This window comes from Panicum virgatum, chromosome 2K (genome assembly GCF_016808335.1).
Source record: "Panicum virgatum strain AP13 chromosome 2K, P.virgatum_v5, whole genome shotgun sequence".
Taxonomy (NCBI): domain Eukaryota; kingdom Viridiplantae; phylum Streptophyta; class Magnoliopsida; order Poales; family Poaceae; genus Panicum; species Panicum virgatum.
Genome location: NC_053137.1, coordinates 21,793,448 through 21,810,874, shown reverse-complemented (window position 1 = coordinate 21,810,874; position 17,427 = coordinate 21,793,448). Strand labels below are relative to the sequence as shown.

General features: G+C 46.7%; 3 protein-coding genes and 3 non-coding genes across 8 annotated transcripts; 1 reads left to right on the top strand and 5 right to left on the bottom strand.

Annotated features, from left to right (window-relative positions):
- Positions 1-1,448: 1,448 nt before the first annotated feature.
- LOC120671497 (ubiquitin-60S ribosomal protein L40-1) lies at positions 1,449-3,716 on the bottom strand. Its single transcript, XM_039951855.1, has 4 exons — positions 3,507-3,716; positions 3,216-3,405; positions 2,063-2,129; positions 1,449-1,740 (listed from the first exon to the last, which is right to left on the bottom strand). Exons 1-4 carry the CDS (start codon positions 3,607-3,609, stop codon positions 1,711-1,713), a joined length of 390 nt encoding a protein of 129 aa, XP_039807789.1. The 5' UTR covers positions 3,610-3,716; the 3' UTR covers positions 1,449-1,710.
- LOC120696365 lies at positions 2,267-2,356 on the bottom strand. The gene has a single exon (XR_005684141.1). It is a non-coding gene; the product is annotated as a small nucleolar RNA Z266 (small nucleolar RNA).
- On the bottom strand, positions 2,528-2,624 carry LOC120696368. Its single transcript, XR_005684144.1, has one exon. It is a non-coding gene; the product is annotated as a small nucleolar RNA Z266 (small nucleolar RNA).
- On the bottom strand, positions 2,736-2,825 carry LOC120696367. The gene has a single exon (XR_005684143.1). It is a non-coding gene; the product is annotated as a small nucleolar RNA Z266 (small nucleolar RNA).
- Positions 3,717-7,361: 3,645 nt separating the features above from the next.
- On the top strand, positions 7,362-9,322 carry LOC120671488 (DNA polymerase epsilon subunit 3-like). Of its 2 annotated transcripts, none has more exons than XM_039951834.1 (3): positions 7,362-7,790; positions 8,263-8,462; positions 8,816-9,322. In XM_039951834.1, the coding sequence occupies exons 1-3, from the start codon at positions 7,534-7,536 to the stop codon at positions 8,950-8,952; spliced, it is 594 nt and encodes a 197-aa protein (XP_039807768.1). In that variant the 5' UTR covers positions 7,362-7,533; the 3' UTR covers positions 8,953-9,322. The 2 variants fall into 2 exon arrangements, with proteins under 2 accessions (XP_039807768.1, XP_039807776.1); XM_039951842.1 differs by having other exon boundaries at positions 7,366-7,790; positions 8,263-8,381.
- Positions 9,323-9,759: 437 nt separating this feature from the next.
- Positions 9,760-11,805, bottom strand: LOC120671477. 2 transcript variants are annotated; one of them, XM_039951822.1, is made up of 4 exons: positions 11,595-11,805; positions 10,329-10,556; positions 10,220-10,249; positions 9,760-10,135 (listed from the first exon to the last, which is right to left on the bottom strand). In XM_039951822.1, the coding sequence occupies exons 1-4, from the start codon at positions 11,781-11,783 to the stop codon at positions 10,004-10,006; spliced, it is 579 nt and encodes a 192-aa protein (XP_039807756.1). In that variant the 5' UTR covers positions 11,784-11,805; the 3' UTR covers positions 9,760-10,003. The 2 variants fall into 2 exon arrangements, with proteins under 2 accessions (XP_039807756.1, XP_039807746.1); XM_039951812.1 differs by having other exon boundaries at positions 9,784-10,249.
- Positions 11,806-17,427: the final 5,622 nt, after the last annotated feature.

The window sequence follows — 17,427 nt, the reverse complement described above, 5'->3', positions numbered from 1 at the left end:
GACTGGATAGGTCCACCACAATCAGCAACAACAAAAACTACTACCACTACACACGCACACGATGCACATACTGTAATTGTTGAACAGTTGTAAGAAGAATTATACTTCGAGCTTGTTCGGGAAGTGGAGGCTTATTTTAAGCCAATAAGCACGCAGCAATGATAGGCTTAAAATAAGCTTCAGACATGTTTGGAGATGTATGATTAAAATAAGCATCCATATTTTTTTCTACCAGTTTTACTCCCAATCAATGTTGCAAACTAATTTTAAACCCGATAGGGTTGGAGGGGTATGGGGTGGAAAAGGGGGAACCAAGTGGAAGTATGTGGTGGATCCCACCAGCAAACAAGCACAATAAGCACACCCTCAAGGTACTTATGGGGTGCTTACAATAAGTCACTAAATAAGCCCTGATGTTTGGAAGCTAACAGGCTTTTTTGGGTCTTATTATAAGCACAATTGAACCAAACAAGGTCTTCAATTATTTTTGGCAGTTGGATTCGACCTAGCAATACCGTCAAACATAAACTAGCCCCAAATTTCAATGTTCCATCCCTAAAGTAGAGCCAATTTTCAGAGAAGTCTTGCACAGTTGAAGTCTTTGCTACGGTCAACCCATATTATAAATATATTGATTAGTAAACTGTAGTGCTAAAAATAATTTAGTATAGAGATATAAATTTTTTTATTAAATCACACCAAAAAAAGGGTTGCCAACCTGCAATGAAATTCCTGTTCATCGGTTAGCATATATGTATTATTTTTATTGTCGAACCAATGGTGGCGCCGCGCTGTGTACCCCCGGTTGCAGGATGGCAACAACCCTATGCGGGGTTTGGCTTCCTTCGAGAACCTGACCCTGACAACATGGCTTGGTGATTTATTTTTGCTAGCCGTGCATGCCGCACGGCGTCACCAGTTTGCAAAGTCAGTACCTCATTCCAAGGGTAATTGTGGCAGCATAGGAGAGAGCACTGTACCTTGACTCGAATCAGAAACCAGGATCACATGTGCTAACCGCGCTTGCCGCGCGGCGAGAGACGCGTCAGGATCGCGAATTATGGGCGTGTTTGGTTCGTGACCTACGGCGCCACACCGCGCCACACATCCCGCGCCGCAGGTGTGGCAGCCGAATCGGCCGCCGCAGCTTAGGCACGGTGTGGCGCCATAGGCGCCAAACCAAACAGGCCCTATATGTGACGGCGACTAGACGTGCGCGGACGATGTGGGACTAAAACAATACGCGTTAACGCGAGCGGCGCGAGGCTCAGCGAAATCCTGCCCTTCCGGATTGCTCAAAGCCCGTTAGGATCCGAGTAAAGCCCAAACAGAAACCCAGCCGCCTCTCCCCAGCACACGATCACAATCTGGCAACACCAAGCGGAATCGGGCTTAACCTAAGCTGTTACGCAGAGATAACAATCCATAACAGGAGAGACAACAGTGGAGACACAAGACGAGATTCGATCCGAAACAGCACACGAAGAACACAAGTATCGACGACCACGAATTTATAGAGTTATAATCTTACCATATAATATAAACCCGAATTTCTGTCACAAATTTATGCCAGCAAATACATGCTGAAGACCCTGAACAGAAAGACCACTAAGTTCTGACTCAAATCAGAGGAGCATTATGCAGCTGCAAAAACTTAAATTCGGACGCTCTAGTTGATCCGGACGACCCATGGAACCGATACGCCATGCCTCAGTTCTTGATCTTCTTCTTGGGCCTCAGCTGAAATGGGGACAAACACACGGAACATATCAGATATTTGCATCATCCGCAAAAAGAAAAGCTCTTGTAAAACTAGTAAACAAGTCGCCAGCAAAATAATAACTAGCAAACCATATAATGCTCCAAACACTTTTTACTTCCTTAAATATCCCCAAGCATCATATGATACAGAGAAATTGCCATGGCTTTGGATATATGACCCGGCACATTGCTACCAACTCCATTACTACTATCAACTTAATTACAAATCCAAAGAATATAATAAGATAATTATGTAATAATCCCCAAGGAGAAGAATTTGGCTCAAGAAAACGATGTTTACCTGGTTGCTGTGGCCACACTTCTTCTTGCGGCAGTTGACTGCCCTGGGGTGAAGACGTGCATAACACCTGGGAGCAAATTGAAAAAACTCGTTAGATGCATTATCCCTTGTGGTGATGATCACAAGCAAAGCAAAATAGCCACAACATATAAATAGACGAGCACCAAAATGCAACAGAAATCAGAAGCGATGTGCTGTTTCTAAGATTGGCAGGTCAGACAAAAATTTATGCCTCAAAAGTTAAGTTCATAAAGTAACTTCACACATCTAATTGATTCATCATTCCTGCCAATCAATTATGCTACAAAAGCACAAAAAAACAGTGCAAACCACACTGCAATTGAAGAAAACTCAAGCCATAAAAACCTCTAGAACAAGAAAAAAGGCAACATCTAAGGGAAAGTTCATAAGAGGAGGCCCAGTAACAGACTAAACAAGTTTCAAGAACGTTGCCAAATACTAGTGCCTTGACAGGTCAGACAAATTATATGCCTCAAAAGTTAAGCTCATATGTTAAGTTGTTAACTTCGCACATCTAATTGATTCATCACCCCTGCCAGGGTAGATCAAAAACTGATAGCACTCCACGGAGATGGGCAAAAACAGAGGCAATGGCAAACTAACCATTGAAACAAAACATGTACTAACAACTGCAGTGAAATATTAATCAGTGGCTTGGGAGGTCAGACAGAATGTATGCCTCAAAAGTTAAGCTCACAAAGAGACTTTCGCACATCTAATTGATTCATCACTCCATCCAAACCACTAATCAGATGAAATGTAATAAAGATAATAGGATGACACAGCAGATGTATATAATCAAATTTCCCACCCGTGAAAATCAACTGCTGGAGTGGGCTAGGCAGATGACAAAGTATGGGTGGGGATCAATCTCTGGACCCATGGGGAAACCCATTGCCACACATACTGGTCAGGGAGTTACGAACCCACAGTTCCAATTGCGTCCAATCGCGTACCAATCAAACTATAAACGAAAATCTCACAGATCGTCATCTACAACATAATGGTACAATAATAACAAATCTGACAGGCAAATACATATCCATCCAGAAAACAACATTAAAGGAGAACATACAGAAAGGTTACAGAAGCGAGGAGGGTGGCAACCAGAGTAAAAAAAAAAGGTGCTTACTTGCGGCAGATCATCTTGTCCTGGTTGTACTTGCGGGCGAGCGCCTGGAGAGAGGGTTCAATGATGCCACCGCGGAGGCGGAGGACGAGGTGGAGGGTGGACTCCTTCTGGATGTTGTAGTCGGCAAGGGTGCGGCCATCCTCAAGCTGCTTCCCGGCGAAGATCAGGCGCTGCTGGTCCGGCGGGATGCCTGCACGGATCCAGGCAGAGGAATCAATCAGCCAGGACACTACAAAGGCCGGCTGGATGAGATGGGTAGATGGGATAGGATTGGGCACGATGGCACCCTACCTTCCTTGTCCTGGATCTTGGCCTTGACATTGTCGATGGTGTCGCTGCTCTCGACCTCGAGGGTGATGGTCTTCCCCGTCAGGGTCTTCACGAAGATCTGCATCCTGCCTTACCCGGCCTTCCTCCGAAGCCCCTCACAAGCTCTTGCGCGGCGGCGGCGACTCGTCGGCTTCGTGCGGGAATGGGCGGGTGAGGTGGGCAGGGCGGCGGCCCCTCCATTTTATACCCCGGGGAGGAACGAGCTCCCTGCGTTAGGGTTTTCATTGGGCCGGGCCGTTTCTGTCGGAAAGGGATTCAGTGACACCCAGAGGCCACCCATTGTTTCTCAAAAAGAAAAAAAAACAAATAAGCCACCCCGAGCGTAGTTCGCAGTCAGAAGGCCCACCACAGCCCATCTGCAGCTTGGCCCCACCCCAGTGGCCGCCTCCGTCTGAGCCGCGCTGGTCATCGACCTCAACCTTTTCGCCATAGGTCACCGCCCAGTATAGGTCCAACTTCGCTCTGCTAGCTACGCTTCCACGCCACCAGTCGAACCGCCATCACTGTCAAGCTGCCCCCACCTGCGACCTTCCCTCTATAACCGTCGGCCATGGAGCTGCCTCCACCCAGAAGCCCCAAACTCTAAAACCGCCGCCTCGACCACCACTCTGGCCGACGGCCCTCGCTGAGGGCTGCTCCCCCCACCTCCCAAGTCCCAACCCCTTGTCGTTTCCCCACCTGGCCACCTCCCACTCTAACCTGGCAGCATCATAAGGAGGAAGAAGCTGTTGGCGTCACGAGGAGGAAGAAACACCATAGCTGGGCCCACCGATCACCAAGCAGCAACGAGCTTCTGCTATGCTTCGAATCACAGTAACACGTGCAACTGCAATTATTTCTGGGCACCTCCTTGAGCGTCGGATTGAAAACAACAGAGGAATCACTGTAGAGTGAGCACTCTAGCACGATAACTGTAACCGTCCGCTCCTTCTGTTATTTGGACTATTCGGCTGATCTTGGCACGGCTTATCTCGAATTATTTTCTCTCACATAATACTATTTATTCTATCAGCCGAGTACTATTTATTCTACCAGCCGAACAGCTTCGATGTAGCTCGGTATTATTTGCATTGAGGTGGCGTTGATTATTCCTGATCAACGGTCAGAAGAGGCCGAAAGTTACATTGTGACTTGCTCACTGAATCTCGTTTGGTTCGTGTTGAGGGCTTGAGGCCAGAATGCCCTAGTTACCAATAAACACTGTCAATTAAGGTGAAATATCAGTCCCAAACAGAATGGGTGTTTGGTCTAGTGGTATATGATTCTCGCTTCAGGGGCAAGAGGTCGTCGCAACACGCCTTAATTTTTTTTATTTTTAAGTCTATTTATTTGCATAATAAATGTGTGTTGATCCGGCTGCTGAACAAATGGCACATCGCCACGTGTAATATGCTGTGGTGAGCAGAATTATTTTCTTCTTTAACAGGAGTCCTTGTAAAAAAGCAATCATATGTTCCAAGGTTTTCTTTTCTCTGTTTATTAAGCAAAAACATAGATAATTCACAACCTCTCCTAGTTTCATCATAATTAATTCATATGTTACGTACGAGAAATTTTGATGTTCGACATTCAATACACGTCTCACTGATTTTTTTTGCGAAAGAGGGATTATATTAAATTAGCACAGTACATCCCCATTTTACAGACAGCACCCTGAAGAAAGGAAAATTACAACAGGCAACCTCCATCTTCTTCCTGAGCGTTGCCGCCATCGTCTTCGGTCCCGTCGGCCGGAGGCCAACGCCAAGACCAAGCAAGATCCATCTCCCACCTCGCCAAGGGACTCCAAGCTTTGGATTTGCCGCAAGAGCCAACGCCTGGAACCCCAAGCGTATCGATTTCGTTGAATGAATGTCTTTTTTTCTTTTTTTTAGCCCTACCTAGGCCGTCACCTTGGCAAAGTGAAAGAGGAAGAAGAAGTCCGTCGTCGCCAGCCATGAAACCGGCGACCGGAAGAACAGTCCGCCGTCGCTGAGGGTCCCAGCAACTTGGACAAGCAAACCGCCAGCGGGGAAGCCCCAAACTCCCACCCTTTCGCAAAAGAACAGGAGATATATACTCACGCTTCCGTCACCGAAGATGATGAAGAAGCTCCCACCGGTCGCAGCGCCAAAACCTGCCGCACCGCCGCCGACCAAATAGCAACCATCCACGCCATCTCCGGAGACGACACAGCAGAGACAAAAGAACCCACTCGACACCATTGGAGTGGGTAGATGAAACCCTAACCTACCAAAGCCTAGCAAGTGGAGGGTATATACACCGGACACCGATTCCGTGGATCCCCCCTCCTCCGGCGCCGACGAGCCGCCGGAGGTGAGAGGATCCGACGAAATCAGCGCCGGAATCGGAGATCGCCCTCGAGTCGCCCTCTTCTACTGTAGAAAGGGGAAAGGAAGGGACCAGACGGACTAATTCCTCTCGTCTCACTGAATTTAACCCTCAATTCATACGTCTTCCGAAATTTAATAGCAATGTTGCGAATTGTTTCAATACTAATTAATGTTTCTTTACCCTTCTTCTTATTTTCCATCTTTTCTTTTGCTTTTTTAGTTTTTCTTTTTCCTTTTTCATTCTCCTACATCAGTTTTGCCCCTGTCCTTTTCTTTTCTCCCTCGTCTCTCTTCGCGGCCGCCGCCATCGCAGGACCTCCTCTTCCCAGAGTGCTCGGTCGCTCGCCTTGGCCACGCAGACTGCACACGTCCAACTCCTTGGCTCAACGCAGTGCCCCCTGGGAGCGCCCGACCTCCACGGCTCCCTGTCTCCCGGACGAGGTCGTCTATTGCAGCGCGCGGGGGTGGCCGTGATTCCATCGTATAAGCAGCTTTGCTATTGCTCCCCTGCCTTCCATCACCATCCCCCAGCGCCCCCGCCACCACCCTCCACCGTCGTTGCCGCCAACCAAATTCGTTGCCACGCCACCCGTCCGCGGCCGCACCGCCTTCTCCTCGTCCCCGCCACCAGTGGCCGCCTACCGGATGTCCGGCCCCGCCCGGCCGGCGGCGCTCCCACGCCGCCTCGCCTTCCGCCTGCCAACCCGTCTCCACCGTCGGGCCGCCGCCGCCCCTGAACCCCCCTCTAGATCCAACGGTCATTGGAACCGCATCAACTTAGAACTTATAGTCTGTCGGCGGCCACTCCTCCCCCCCACCAACAGCCCCTTCAGCGGCCGCTCCTCCCTCTCCTCCCCCTAGCTCGCCAACGGTGAGTCGAGAGGAGGCCCTCCCCATCTTGTGCTACGTAACACGTCGGCTCCACATATGCGGAGAATAGATTTCCCGCTCCCGGATTGCGTGCACAACTTTACCGTGGATGTCCAACCCTGATCCATCACCAATTCTCCACCAAGCACAGCGAGGTCACGGCCTAGATGGAGGTCCAGAGGCTGCGCCAGACTGGTAATATCCCCGCTGCTGCTCGAGTGCTCGTAGCCGTTGCCATTACTATCGTGCCAGCTCTCGTGCTATCACGCGGGATGGCGGCAAACTGCGAGTGATACGCTTGCACAGCACCGGTGGCTAGCGCAGACAATTCACAACGGCGGTAGGGGATTTAGCCGAACTGGGGAAGGATTCCGTCAAATTCTAACAATTAATAAGCAAGAGTTGTTCGATCGTTTGACATGGTTCGGGAGAAGAAAGGGGGAGGAAAGAAGGAAAAAAAAAGAGAAACAGCACCTATATTAAAAGAATTCGCAGTTTGGATATCAAATTTTGAGGGGCATGTGAAGTAAATATTAAATTTGGTGAGACATTCATAATAAATTCAATTAAATGTCAAATATAGAAATTTCTCAGCTACAGGATTATTTCCGCCCTTCCCGTCCCGTCGCACCCTGAAATTCCGACGCGGAGCAGTGGGCGGGAAGGGGGAGAGAAGAGCGCGGGAAAGGCCACCATTTTGCTAGGGTTCGCGGCTCCCACTTCACTTCTCGCTGCTCCCCGCCACCGCCAGCCGCCGCGCGCAGCAGAGGAGGGAGGGAGGAACGATGCCGCGGAAGGCCACCAAGGAAGCCGAGCCGCAGCCGGCGGCCGCCGCGCAGGAGGAGCCCGCCCCGGCACCGGCTGCCGCGATGGCCGAGGCGGAGGTGGAGGAGCTGCCCAAGGCCATCGTGCGCCGCCTGGTCAAGGACAAGCTCGCCCACGTCGCCGGCGGCGGGGAAGGCGCGGAGGTCATCGTCAACAAGGACGCCATGGCCGCGTTCGCCGAGAGCGCGCGCATCTTCATCCACTACCTCTCCGCCACGTCCGTGCCTCTCCCCCCATTCCCCCCCTGCTACACTCTGATTCGGACTCAGATTGCCCACGATTTATTGTGATTACTGTTGCAGTGTCTTTGTCCTCCGTTTCCCTATTTTTGGGTTGGGGTTTGGAACTGGGGAGAAATGAAGAAATTTGATAATGCGTTAGCAGAGTACTATTTGTTGAACAGGAGTGTTCGTTTTTTTTTCCCAATCTAATCTTCTGATAATTAAGGAAAATTGAAGAATTTCTGCCTATTGGAAAAGCGAGTAGTCCTGAAATTTTGTATGCTCGTTAACTAGAAAGGGGGTTATGGAAAGGGAAACCTGTGTAATCGAAAAACTTGAAGCAAGGGTTCTTGCATAGCGTAACCAGAGGCTCCCAGTTTTCCCGGTCAATAAAGGCTTCCAATTTTAGCATATTCAGCTTCTCCTTATGCATCTGTGATCATATTATGATGATGATTTTATCTGCAGTGCCAATGATATGTGCAAGGAATCAAAGAGGCAGACCATCAATGCTGATGATGTCCTCAAGGCGCTTGATGAGATGGAGTTTTCAGAGTTTGTAGAGCCACTTAGGATCTCACTGCAAGGTCAGTATTGTTACCTTCGTCCTACTATTCACTTTGTTAGATACTCCATGTGGTTATCCATATGTAGGACCTCACTGCAAGGTCAGTCTTGTTACTATGATCCTGTTAATCACCTTATTAGATACTCCATGGGTTTATTTATCCATATGTGAAGGCAGTAAAACGGCATCTGGCTTTACTCATTTTTATACTTGCTTAAGCTTTCAATGTCTTGGTGCATTTATTAATATAAAGGTTATTAACAATACACTTAGAATTTCTAGGAGATCAAGTCCCATTCTTTTTCTAGTTTTTATACTCAAGGCTTGCATGATGTTCTGCCAACGACCCAAGACATATGAGTTCCATACAATTATTTTCAGGCTTTTGTAGTCAAATCTATTCTAGATCCATCTTATTCATTTCCTCATTTCTCCTCATTCTTTCTGTTCCAGAATTCAGAAACAAAAATGCAGACAAAAGGTCAGAAGCAAACAAAAAACAAAAGGAGAAGAGAAGGAAACTAAATGAAGAGTCTCTACCACAGAAGGAAAATGATCCAGCTGATGATGCCGAGGAGAATGATGATTAGCTTTTTCTGCTGGAGTGATAGTTACATGCAGAAACCAAGGTGTTACTGTTATGTTGTTAGTTGTAGGCACTATGTGCTGCATGTTACCTCTGTACTGCAGAACTACCGTAGACCTGATATGGAGCTGTATAATTCAAGTGCCCTGCTGTCAGTTCCAGCTCTCAGGTAGCTACTAGAATTCTGCTCCAGATGAAATGATTTTTATGAGCGGCATCAGCAATATATTGTTGCAAATTGCTGGTTTTTATTCTACCTCAAGTCAAATAGCTTATCACGCATCCTGTTTAGATGTTGAAATTGAATGTGTTGTGTCGCTCGCAGTTGTATCCCCAAATTTGAGTAAATCTTTTGTGGCGTCGATCATTGTCAATGAACAAATTGAGCCAAGTAGCCATGAAGCCTAGGCTATATCATTTCGGTATAGCCTATCTCCATCAATGTTTTGGTGTTTATCCAGAAAGTCTGGCACTAAAACAATATTTGGAAGGTTCATGTTGGTTACGATTTATTATATTGCTGAAAAGTGACTGTGTTCGGTTCCTTTTAGAATCACCAAATGATCATATTTATTTCGCACTGACATTACATGTCACATGAAATCCTGAAACATGATTAAACTTTTTTAAAAATATCAACACAAAGCGGACTACATTTCATCTTTGGCAACAAGCTTGGAGACAATGTTAAATGATCCAGAACTCATAGGAAACATAGGAAAAGAGCTCGCTTTGCAAGTTGGGAGAGCTTAGAAAATGAATCAGGACAGCTGCTAGTAAAACAATTCCAAACACGTTTCTGCACACTTCATACTTCAAAATGAGTGTGCAAAGCTGATATAAAAATGGCTTTAATTCAGTATTGTGGATAAAAGTTCAGGGATCAGATCAATCATATGCTACAAGAAAATTGCGAAATGTGCAAGATATCATTCACAGAGACCAGTTAGAACTTCTACCATTTTCATCTTCTACATGAACATGACAAACAACGGGTAAAATGACAGAAAAACTCTGAACAATACGAAAGCTAACAAGAATAGCTGTGCTCTACTTCAGTCCGTTCCCCATTTCTTTACAACTCTTTCTGTCGCAGACATTCCAGCTCTTCCTTTCACAGGCAATGCAGCCGCATTGCTGTTGTCTAGGGTACTTGATTTTGGTCCAGGCCTTTCAACCAATGCGTCCTGGAAAACACAGCGAGCTATGAAGGAGAGTGTGCGCCTTATTGTCCGCAGAACTAGCAGCAATGAATTGATAACAGCAGCTACCAGAACATTGAAGTTTGCAATCAAGAAAAACTGCAAAGAAAAATGAGCAACAGTTAGCAGATATTTGAATTGGGAGCTCAATAAGGTAATAAGGCTATTTTGTATTTACCGCTGCGATAATGCCCAGGATTGTAAGAACAATTTGTTTTGCTGCATCCCAGAAACCTCCACTGGTAAGCCACCTGAACCACAGGCCTCCTCCTGACCATCCTCCACCACCAGTAGCAGGACCTCTAGGCCGCCCCCTTTGTCGCCTCCTTTCAATCTCCACATCCCATTTGTCAAACTCTGCCTTCTTCTGCCCCAGGGCATTTTCCAGAGCTTTCCTTGCTTCATCCTATCAGGAAAGTACTGTTCAATTTTGCAATAATATTTATGTGTTGTTTTGATTCACGCAGAAAACTGTAGAACTACTTAGTCTGATAGCTTAGTAGTACTTAACACTTCTTTTTAAAACAGAAAACTGGTGCATGCCAAAAAGGGACATTTACATCCTAGGAAATGTACAATTTTGTGACAACAAGTGCAAGGTTGCTCAAACTAAGTGAACAAGGGGGGAAATGAACTAGTAGGATAAGTTTTGTCATCAAATTTATTCTATTATTATGTGGCAGCATTACATTATTCAGCATTATATACATCCCCACAAGAATCAAAGTACTAGGATTTGTGCACAATTTGCCATCCCCTAGCTTCATCCTGTGAGGAAATTTGTGCACAATTTAAGCTAATATTGTGTATGTAATTTTGGATTCTCACAGAAATCAGTAGTGCTACTTAGCTCACTAGTCTTGTACATAGAAGTACCAGATTTTTTCAGTATAAAGAATATCAGCATCGTATGCCAAACACGATCTTTGAATCCGAGCTAACGCATGATTTTGCAACAACTGGGCTGTCTAAATGACTAAACATTAGCGACAACTAACAAACAGAAGAGAAACGACACAAGCAGAATAAGCATTGCAATTGCAATCTATCTGACCTGGTTCAACTTCTATCTGCCTACATTACAGATTTCAGCATTATAAACATCCCCATAAAAATGTACACAGAAACGCATGCACTGGTACTAAACAAGGGGGTTTGGAGAAACTCCCACCAGATCCCCCATACAGGTCCTCATTTAACCATCGAATTCTGTAAACACGTTTTGCCGATCCCATCATCTACTGACCCCGCAATGTGTCAGTCCCATGGACAGACAGCTCAACCCTGCAACGCTGACATTACATGACGACGTGATTCACGACGGGCGTCCACCTTGGGTAACCATTTTCCCAGATAAATCCGACTACAAAGGAATCCACGAATTTGCGGGGCTACGAATTGAAATCAGTAATCAATCAAGGGGTGCATGCTGCGCCGCGCGCACCTGTTTCTTGCGGTTGCCCCCGCCGGAGAAGAGGCAGTAGGCGCGTCCGGCGCGGCCACAGGAGCAGAGAGCGCTGCGGGGAGAAAGGCATCCGGTGATACTGGGGGATCGGCCGGCGGAGGAGAAGGTTCCGTCGCGGCGGAAGGCGCGGAGGCGAGGGGAAGAAGGCGGAGGCGGCGCAAGCGACATTTTGCTCGCTCGATAGGGTGGGGTGGCGTGGTTAGTGAAGAAGCCTCTGCAATTGGGCCGGGCCTTCTATGGGCCTCATGCAGCCCAAAAGCATCGAGCGCTTTATGCAACATCGATTTTTGAGTTTCACACAAATTGGTTTCAGTTCGATCACGTTTAAGTTTTCGTCAGATAGGTGAACGTTGGGATCGACATTTTAAACAAAAGTGCTTATTTCAGTGAGACTAAAATTCAAAACTTTACTATGGGTAGATTTTACGATTTTACCCACAGGAGAAAGTCATTAAAGTTGACAAGACCATGATCCTTTAGCATTGATGCTGACGTCACCATGATCGTTCTGCATTGCATGAGAACAAGTATTGTGGTGGGCGATTCGTCTGCCTCGTCAGCCAATAAGTTGAGGTGGAGGAGGGAGGGAGAGAAAGATTTCCTCAGCTGACGTCTCGCGAGCCGCCGATAAAATGCAGGCAAATACATGCTTGTGGGGCCGCCATCACCGCGTTCGGGTCTCCCATTCACTACTGCTCGCTGTTGAGCTGCTCAGCTCATTAATAACTGTGGAGCTCGCTGCAACCTGTTCGTCTGCACGGGTAAGCTGGACTGTGAGACTCCGTCGTGGCGTGGGCGAAAACACGACGTGATAGTTGGGGAATCAGGGCACAGCCAGCGACCAGACGTGCAACGAGTATGAACGCAGGTATTGTAAGGAGGCATTCCCAAGAACTACGCCAATAGCAGCAGCGTAGCTTGATGCACATTGTCCCGTCAGCTCAAGGGCAAGGTGAAAAATGTTGGATATATTACGGGCTTTGCTCATATAATATTTAATATATCAAATAAACTCTAAGTCCTGTATGTATAAATAGTGTGCATGTGATGGTTTAATATCATTTGGAATTGTGACCGAATGGACATGGCTATGGGGGTGTCTATTCATCGCTTTGTGCGATTTGCCGTCGATGCATCGCAGAAGCTCCCGGCGCCGCGCCCCCGCCTTCCCCCGCCTCCCCCGGCTCCGGCGCCGCCGCCGGCGCCTCCGCCGCTGCCCTCCGCCGCCGCCGACACTAATCAGCTCGGACCCGTGCTCCCCCGCCCGGTGCCTGGGCCACCGCATGTCTCCCCGCCGCCCCCGGCCGGCGGCGTCCCCGCCGCCGACCGCCGCCGCCCACAACCCGCCTCCGCCGCCGGGCTTCCCTACCCCCCTCCCCCCTCTTCTAAGGCCGCCGGAGGCCACAGGACCCGGCAACCCGGAACCCCGAAGGGCCCGAACCCTGGCCGGAGCTCGCCGGGGAAGATGAACAGGCGCGTTGCTCGCTTCTGCGACAGCTCCGCTGCCACCCACGCGCGCGATGAATAGCTTTCCCCCATGGCTATGGCATGCGTAAAATCAATTAAGTGCAGGAGTTTCGCTTATTAACACACATGCATGCATGTGATGTTTTGTCTATCAAGGCATGCAAGAGTTATCTTGTTTAAGTTGGGAGTTTCTGCGAGTAATTGCGGGAGTTTTCCTCCTTAACTTAGGAGTTTCTGGTGATTGATGACAGTGCGGAAATGAGAGGGCACCTCCTGCACTTCACCTTCCGCATGCGCATGATAAAAGTGTCGGTTGGTCACTCTTTCTCCTGACTGACACACAACAATTCCATTGATTCTGCTGCCGGACTGTTTTTCCCCATTTCTGTTCTTGCGTGCACAAGAACAGGAAGAGTAGGCCTCCGAAACGCTGCCGTCTACGAGTTCTCCTGCTCGGGTGAAGGCCGGCAATCACATTTTTGGGGAGTGTCGCTGCGGCACGACTACTCGCTTCGTCCTCTCCTTCCTGGAGCTGCGGTGATCGTCTTCTTCCCAGTGTCTTTGGTGATCGGCACTGCTTCCGTTCTGCACTGCATCGAGCGTTACGACTACACCAACAAGCACTATGTCGACTAGTGCATCCGGCTCTGCTGCTGGGTATATTTTTCTTATGATAATAAGTATCATCTATATGTTCATCACGTTTAGATCACACGTGCACATATCTAATGTCACAAACATGTTTATCTTTTTCTGGATTAAATTGTACTGAAATTGCCTAAATTTCTAACAAAAAAACACTAGTGTATCATAAAAGCCACTCTTGTTCACTTCAGGCACAAAATTTGCAAAACAGTAAGATAAATTACTGCATAAACATAAATCCCATAGCAAACTCCACTACAGACTACGCCGTCGGTTTTAAACGGGCAAGGACGCAGCTGCTTAGAACATCCTGTTTGGCTTCCCCATGGGGCTCTTGATGTACAGGCTGCAAGCGTAGCAATATTGAAGAGGTGCAGGTCTCTGAATCCCAAGCCTTCTGTCTTCGCGAGTGGTCAGCTTCTCTGCATTTTGTTCTCATCCCCTTGCTGAGCCCACCAAAATCGGCATATCGTCTTACTGATATCATCACACAGGGTTTTGGTAAGTTCAAAGCAGGACATAGTATAGCTCGGAATCGCTTGTGCTACTGCCTTAATATAAGAACCTCCTTGTCCGCCTCGGACAATAGCTCGGAATCCGCGGCCTCCGTGCTCCGTCCTCGTTGATAGGTGCGGACCTATGTTGAGTTGTTGACCCGAGCGAGGGCACAGCAGGCTGACACTCAGTTCCTTTTGTTTCAATGGACAAATTTCTGTTCAGAGAAGTTGTAAAGTCTTCTGTACTAGCAGGCGGCTGCTCATTTTCTTGGCTAGGTCCGCCGCTGCTAGTCGAAGGGTACTGCGGGAAAGAGGCCGGCTCAAGGCCAGCGGGATAAACTGCTACGCGGCCGTGTTTAGATCTTTACGGTAAAATTTTGAAATAAATTTTTGCTATTTCAAAGTACTAAATAAATCTATTTGTAATTTTTTTTGTAAAGATGGATTGTAAATCGCGAGATGAATCTAATATGCTTAATGAGTCTATGATTAGCGGATGGTTACTGTGGCATCACTGTTTTAAATTATGGATTAAGTTAGTTTATTAGATCCGTCTCGCGATTTACAACCCATCCGTGCAAAATATTTTGTAAATAAATTTTATTTAATACTCTATGCATATATCCAAACATTCAATGTGATGTTTTTTAATATAAATTTTATGAATCTAAACAGAGCCCTAAACAAATCGAGGATCCATGCAGTAGCTCTGGCGAGGTGCCAGTGCGCGTGAGAATTTTCGATAGCTGAAAAAGATCCATGCAGGAGATTTTGGGAACCAGGCGCGACACAACGGCTGACAAGACAGTTTTGTCGGCACCATCCAGTTGTGCGCATCACTGGCTCCTCGCCGGGCTGAGCCGCCCTCGATCTCCGCCTCTGTGCTACATCTGGATCCAAGCGCGCTCGCGGCAACCTGAGGGGAAGGCCAACGTCGGCAGACGAGCCGTTGTGCTTCTCCTAGGGATGAACTGGCAGGTTTGTGACGATATCACAGCGGTAGTTTTGGTAGCCCTTGGTGGAAAAGAATTTCCAATATGGAAAAGGACACCGGGAACGTTGGAGGCGAAGTATCGTCTCGTGACATGGCGAGGCTTGTTTTCCAACTGTGTGTATGCTTGGCTCGGTCTGAGACACGAACTTGTGTGGAGGGAGTGAAGGGAGGCTGGCAACACAGCGGATGATGATTTGAGTAGGTGCGTTGTAGTCACACTGCTTTAGTGAGCGGAAAGATTTCTTACATTTAATTCTGTGTCTACGGAGCAAAAGATTTTTTTTGCATATTTTCGAGATTTTTTTGTCTTTTGATTTCGCGTTGTGTTTGTTTCATTTGCAAGGAGTGACCCCACGGCCGGCTGGTTTATTGTAAAGTTGTTTTTATTTTTATTTTTTCTGTTCCTTCTAATAAAACTTTGCAGCAACTTTCTTGCTGCCCTTTCAAAAAAATAAATAAAAAGGTAATGCTTGCCCACGGTCGTCCGAGGGATGCTCGGACACTCCACCCAAGCCCACCCCACTACTATACAAAAAGTAATCATAGGGACAGGTAGGAACGTATTTTTAGGGATGGATGCGATATTCATCCCTAATTCTCGCAGCTAAAAGTTGATTTGTAGAGATGGATAATATGCCTGCCCCTACAAATCAATGTAGAGGTAGGTGAGCTCATGACCCGCCTCTACAAATTCATTTTCAAGAGTGGGTGACGACATTACCCGCCCTCTAATTTTTTTTTCATTTTATTCTAAAAATTCATTTGAATCTTTAAATATAGTAGAAAAAATAAAGAAAGCAAAATTTCTATACTATGGTTATTGTGAACTATAGATACAGAAAAAATATGCCAAATTTGATTTAGTGTATATGTGTTAAGATTGTGGAAACTTGAAAATATAACTTGAGTTGTATGAGATACTATATAGTAATAACCATATGTAGGGCACAACTAGTAAATAATCTTGTGATACTAAATGTTTTTAAATGAATAATGTATAAACTATATAAAATTTTAGATTTAACCATTAAATCTTTGATATGGAACTACTCTACATTCTACATCCAAGGTTGTTTGAAAACAAATCAAAACTTGTAGATTTTGAAACTAGGAAACTTATAATATTTTTTGGACTACTAAATGACCTTAAATAAAAAAGTTGTCAACTAGAAAATTTTATATCTCATCAAACTCTACAATTTTGATATAAAATTTGTCTTCATCCGAGATCATATGAAAAAATTATAGACTTTTTTCGCGTGAGAACATTTGTAGGGGCGGATCATTGTCATCACTCGCCCATTTTTAGGGGCGGGCGATGTCATTACCCACCTCGAGAAATAATGCTCATTTTCAGAGACGGGTAATGGTTCACCCACCTTTAAAAGTAATGGCCATTTCTAGAAACGGAGGACTAAATGACTGTCAACAGCCAGAGCCACCAAGAGGCTGCTCCACCTACACGCAACAAACACCATGCGTGAGGGTCAGTGGCCGGGGATGCCCAGCGGTCGTCGTGGTCATCTTGCCGGCGGAGCTCTCAACCGTGACCTCGCACGCGTGTGACGGAGGGATTGAGGTGAAGTCTGACTGTGTCACTGTAGAGAGTGAGTGGGGAAGTATGATAACGATGTACAGTCGGTGGGAGCGAAATGTGTACATGGGAGTATAAATTTGACCAGAGGGGCACTACTACAAAAATAATTTGTAGTAACATCCTATTTTTTTAGACAGGTCAAAATATGACCCGCTACTACAAATGGAGCGGAGCTACTGTAGTAGTTGACTCGTCCCTAATTTTTAGGAACGGGTGATGCCTCGCCATGGGGAAGTCTGAGCTATTTGTTGCTTTTGTGACAAGCTCGGCAAGAATGACGCTTGACGGATCCGTCATTTGTGGGTTGCCATGATGTGTTAGTGGATGCTTAGGGTTAGTTGCTCGAGTTGTAGTGCTCAGGTTTTACGCTGGTTTTCCTCCAATAAACTGCGCGAATGTATGGTTTTTGGGTTCAGTTTTTCTCACAAACAGAATCAATTCTTTTCTTCTTAGGTGAAATGCAGGAGCTCCCTACACTCTTCGAAGAGGTTCTTCTAAAAAAATTCAGTAGACCCGGCTCTGTTTGCTATCTTGTATGTCATATGACAATGACACACATACAGCCTCGTAGAGGATGATGGATTTTTTTCTAAATACATTACATCTATATAG